The 5,608-nt window shown below is 49.3% G+C and overlaps 1 protein-coding gene across 1 annotated transcript; it reads left to right on the top strand.

Moving 5' to 3' along the window:
- The first annotated feature begins 1,068 nt into the window (after positions 1-1,068).
- On the top strand, positions 1,069-5,053 carry RMI2 (RecQ mediated genome instability 2). Its single transcript, XM_025855548.2, has 2 exons — positions 1,069-1,384; positions 3,840-5,053. Exons 1-2 carry the CDS (start codon positions 1,069-1,071, stop codon positions 3,986-3,988), a joined length of 465 nt encoding a protein of 154 aa, XP_025711333.1. The 3' UTR covers positions 3,989-5,053.
- The last annotated feature ends 555 nt before the right edge of the window (positions 5,054-5,608 follow it).

The following is a 5,608-nucleotide window of genomic DNA, read 5'->3' as shown; positions in this document are numbered from 1 at the left end:
ATTTTATTTTATTATGTTATGTTAGTCACCATAGAGTATATCATTAGTTTTTGATGTAGTGTTCCATGATTCATTGTTTGCATATAACACCCAGTGCTCCACGCAGAACGTGCCCTCCTTAATACCCATCACCAGGCTAACCCATCCCCCCACCCCCCTCCCCTCTAGAACCCTCAGTTTGTTTCTCAGAGTCCATAGTCTCTCATGGTTCGTCTCCCCCTCCGATTCCCCAGCTTCATTTTTCCCTTCCTACTATCTTCTTCTTTTTTTTTTTTAACATATAATGTATTCTTTGTTTCAGAGTTACAGATCTGTGATTCAACTGTCTTGCACAATTCACAGCACTCACCATAGCACATACCCTCCCCAATGTCCATCACCCAGCCCCCCCATCCCTCCCACCCCCCCCACCACTCCAGCAACCCTCAGTTTGTTTCCTGAGATTAAGAGTCTCTTATGGTTTGTCTCCCTCTCTGGTTTCATCTTGTTTCATTTTTTCCTCCCTCCCCCTTTGATCCTCTGTCTTGTTTCTCAAATTCCTCATATCAGTGAGATCATATACTTGTCTTTCTCTGATTGACTTATGAAAGGGGCAGTTTTACCAGCTGTCCCTGCCCTCATCCCAGCCTTCTCCCTTGACTCGATTCTTCATCACTCCCAAAATACATGGGCTCATGAAGCTACTATTCCTTCCAGTATTGACTAGTATTGATTAACCTCAGAGTAATCCTACCATGCAAGGCAACGTAAAAGATGAATACTCACATTCTCCAGGTGACTTGCATGCACATCAAATTTTGAGGTGCGTTGAAACAAGTTCTTTCCCTCCCTCGTTCATTTATGTATTCTCTTGTAATTCGCTTCACCCAATTCATTCTTGGGGTGGGAACGTTTATTTACTTCATGTACGCATGAGCACTCCCGAAGGCTGGAGGAGGCCGCTGGACCGGGAAGCCCCGCCTCCTGACGCCGACCATTGCTCCGTTTCGCCAGAGCACCTCTGATTGGTGGCCACGGACCGGGCCCCGCTGCCTATCAAAGTTGGCGGGGAAGCGGAGGCGGGGCAGCATGGCGGCCTCGGTGGAGGCTGCAGGCGCCGGGAACTCGGCTCCAGGCGGCGGCTCAGCCGCCGTGCGGCTGCCGCGGTCGCCGCCGCTCAAGGTCCTGGCGGAGCAGCTGCGGCGCGACGCGGAGGGCGGCCCGGGTGCGTGGCGGCTGTCGCGGGCGGCGACGGGCCGCGGGCCGCTGGAGCTGGTGACCGTGTGGATGCAGGGCACGGTGGTGGCGGCGGGCGGCGGCGAGGCGCGGCTGCGGGACCCGAGCGGGGCCTTCTCAGTGCGCGGCCTGGAGCGGGTGCCGCGCGGGCGGCCCTGCCTGGTCCCAGGTAACGGCCGGACTCGGACGCGGAGCTGACCCTGGTTGTGGGCGGCCGGAGGGCGGGGCTGACCGGTCCCCCCGCCGCGGTACCCTCCCTCTCTGTTCCCCGCCCGCGGCCAGGCCCAAGTCCCTTCCCCACGGATGATTTTTTCCCCTCCCCCATCAAGTTTTGAAAAACGCTGTTACCAGGAAGCCTCTGTTCATCCCTAACGTTTAGACTCGAGTGTGCCTTCCTCCTGGAAGCCCTCCATGACTTCTAGGAATGGCAAGCTCTCCAGTACCTCTCCTTGGAACTGCCTTAGACTGCAGTTCTCAAATGTTTGCCTCTTAAATCAGCGGGGTGCTCAGACTTCCCTGGGGGCTTGTTAGGTCGCAGAGATCTGGCCGCCACCCTCAGAGTGTCCGTAGGCCTGGGTGAGGCTGAGAATTTGCATTTCTAACCAGCTCCCTGGTGTTGCTGATGCGGATGGCCTGGCCATGGGGCCACACTTTGAGAACCACTGGGCCAACCGACTGGAGGACCAGGACTGTCTTTATGACCTCTTGTATCTTCAGCATTATGTTGAATTCCTGGCTCTGTTCTTTTCCAGCTGAGCCGCCTGGACCACTTTTCTTAACCTTTCTGGATCTGTCCTGCCTGGGTCAAAAAGGGGACTGTTGTGCAGTTTCAGTTAAAAGAAAAATGGCCTCAACACGGTGCCTGGCTCACAATGAGGGTTCAAGACTTCATGACTGTCATTCCTGTGCTCCTGTTCCCGACCCCTCGCCCCATCCTTCAGCCTCCTCTCTCAGTCCTCTCCGCTGCTGCATTATTGAAGCATAGGATCAGCAAACTACAGGCTGCTGCCTCTTCAAATGGCCACGAGCCATTTGTGGTTTTTTTTTGTTTTATTGTTTTTGTTTTTGCGTTTTCAAATGGTTCAAAAAATCGGAGGATGATTTCATGACATATGAACAGCCTAAGAAATTCAAGTATCTGGAGGCCGGAGCTACATTTGGGAAAAATCACGGCACCGGCAGGGTAGGGATGGTTGTGAAAAGGAAGCAGCTGGAGGCGGACCGACTGGAAGCAGTTGGTCTGGTCTAGGCCTGGTGGAAAGGACGGGGTGTGGTGGGGTAGGAGTGGTGAGACAGTGGGGAGACACTGCTGGGGGCAGAGAGGGTGTGGGTAGAATGAACCCTACTAACCAGGCTGTCTAATCGCCAGAGGAGCGAGCTCATGCCAGTGAGCTAGCTCATCCCTTTAGTTGTGTGTGCCTTCATATAGATTTCCTGTTACCCTCCCCTGGCTGGGATCTCCTTGGGCTTGGTCATCCTTCCTGGGGTCCTCAGTCATTCTTTTTCTGAGGGTTCTGTCTCTACCAGCACTTGAGAGTCTTTTGGGAGGTATTGGCAGAGTGTAGTTCGAGAACTAGCTCCTGTCACCGAGGAGCCCCATGTTACTTGCTCAAGTAAAATCTGGAGGTGGGTCCAGAGGAACCTAATTACATAGTGCATCGTGCAAGGGGTAGCAATCCAGAGAGGCAGGTGTCAGCTTGCCAGGCTTCCTTCAGCCAGAGCCTGGGGGGGCCTGCATGCAAACTCAGCCCTGCTGTTAGAAGCAGTGTGATTAAAGCAGCCTCGAAGAGGCATGCCGTGGGGGCTGGCAGAGTGCCTGCCCTTCCTCCTGTGTTTGGGGTTTTTTACACAATTGAGTTTTGTGTGGTTAAGATTGGCCAAGTTTTGCTTTCAAGGAGAGCCACTTCCCCAAGGGAATGGGAAGAGAGTCGTGGTTAATATGTCATGAGATCATCCCAATGGCAGCCCGTTCTGTTGTTGATTTGCTAGCATGTGCCTGGCCGGTGGTAGGGATTAGTGCTGGGCAGTTGGAACAATGGGGTGGCACAGCGGGGTGCTGTGGTGTGCCTAGCTCCTCTGGGCATCAAGGGAAAGTTGGATTTGCTTTGGGGCCATCAGGGGATATCTTTGCAGAAAGAGGACTGGTCCTGTGCACAGAGATCAGCCTCATACTCTGAGGCATTGGGCAAGAAATAGATAAGAGAAAAGCTTAGGGGTTTTGCCCCTGCCTTAGAAAAGTCTTAATTATAACTCCTAACTCAGATGTGAGTCTCTTCCATTCCTTAGGTGTGATTGTTTTGTGCATGATGGTAGCTTGCTGCAGTTTTGTTTTACGATTTTTAAATTTTTTTTTTTAAGATTTTATTTGTTTGCGAGAGAGAGAATGAGAGACAGAGAGCATGAGAGGGAGGAGGGTCAGAGGGAGAAGCAGACTCCCCGCCGAGCAGGGAGCCCGATGCGGGAACCGATCCCAAAGCCAAAGTTAAATGTTGATATCTACTCTCTGCATTTTTTTGTTGTTGTTCTCTAATTTGCTTGTCTGATAAAGTTAAGCTCTGAAGGATGGGGTATCTATTTCGTTTTTGTATCAATGTGAACATCACCATAGGCTTCTCTTCTTGTAGGAAAGTATGTGATGGTAATGGGAGTGGTGCAGGTGTGCAGCCCCGAGCCGTGCCTTCAGGCTGTGAAGATGACAGACCTCTCCGATAACCCCATCCACGAAAGCATGTGGGAGCTAGAAGTGGAAGATTTACACAGGAATATTCCTTAGATGACATTGGAAGCCTTGCTAATAACAACTGACATCCTAAAAAAAAAAAAAAAAAAAACCGAAATCCTGAAACAATTTAGGTTCTTATACCATGTAGATTTCACAGATAGCGTTCCATGCACATTTCTCATAAGTTTCTCCAAGAGTTTTGCTTTGGTTGAGGAAGGAGTCTGGAGGTAGAATTTCTAAGCGCTGGGACACCCACTTAACTCAGTCCTTGATGCCCTTTGCTTTGAAGACTATTTGCAGATGAAAAGCAGATGTGTGCTCCGTTTTGTTTTTTTTTCCCCTTCCTTTTGGTTTATGTGTGTTAACTGCTCTTTAAAGCACGTAGAAATCTCATGTTGCATTTTCCAGGTTTTATAAGTGATGGTACTTTTTCCGTTGCCGCTGGGACCCTGTTTTCACGATGTTGAGGTTGAATCTCGCTCATTGCCCGTGGTGATTAAACTGGTTGTGGGCCGGGAAGCAGACCGCTTGGGAATGACATCATGGCCCGCCTCTTCTCCCATCAACGACTTCCATGTCCAGCTTGCAAGTCAAAACAGTGTTTTCCTGCTGTGGGCACCAGCAGCCTCTCAAAGACAGCCCTCCCTGCTGCCGGGGTCTCCGAGCAGTTAAGGTACATTTCCTGGAGATACTGAGGGTTAACACCTGCCATTCTTCCTCACTTGGAGTTGTTGAAACACTTAGAAAATTTCTTGTTGAAACTAACATCAAGACTGAGAATGACTTTTAGGCATTAACTAAACCTCTGCCTCGGAACTTCTGGTGAGATGCTGCAAGGGAGCAACGTCCTGGTGTAGAGGGTTTTTTTGGTTTTCTTTTTTTCCTCCCAGTGTTATTGAAATATAATTGACATACAGCACTGGATAAGGTGTGCAGCATAAGCAGCATCTTAGAGTTCTAACATTTTCTGGGTGGAATGACTTTTTGTTGTAATTATATTCACTGCTCTTTTACTCATACCTTATTTTTCCCAGGATTGTAAATATTCCTGTATTCCTGTAGAGTTTTGTTGGATTATTGATCTTCCACCACTAATAAATTATTTTATATGCTGTATCTTTTTAAGATTTATTTATTTATTTATTTATTTGAGAGAGGGAGAGAATGAGCAGTGGGAGGGGCAGAGGTGGAAGGAGAAGCAGACTCCCCGCTGAGCAGGGAGCCCGACTCCGGACTCGATCCCAAGACCCTGGGATCATGATCTGAGCCGAAGGCGGACGCTTAACTGACTGAGCCACCCAGGTCCCCCCTTTTTAAAAAAATAGACTATTTGGGGGATACCTGACTGTCTCAGTCAGTAGATCATGGGACTCTTAATGTCGGGATCATAAGTTCGAGCCCCACGTTGGGCGAGGAGCCTACTTTTAAAAAATAGACTATTTTTTAGAGTAACTTTAGGTTTATAGAAAAAAGCAGAAAGTACAGAGTTCCCGTATACCCCATCCCTCAGGTTCTTCTACTGTTAATACCTTGCATTGGTGTGGTACGTTTGTTATAATTGAGGAGCCACATTGATAAAACATCACTAGCTAAAGTCCACAATTTTCATTAGGGTTCTTGCTTTGTGATCCATAGTTCTACAAGTTTCTCAAAGACGTAATATCATGTATC

Source organism: Callorhinus ursinus, unplaced genomic scaffold, assembly GCF_003265705.2.
Source record: "Callorhinus ursinus isolate GAN/ISIS: 27379988/994484 unplaced genomic scaffold, GSC_fseal_2.0 scaffold13, whole genome shotgun sequence".
In the NCBI taxonomy this organism is placed as follows: Eukaryota; Metazoa; Chordata; class Mammalia; order Carnivora; family Otariidae; genus Callorhinus; species Callorhinus ursinus.
This window is presented reverse-complemented; position numbering and strand designations above follow the sequence as displayed.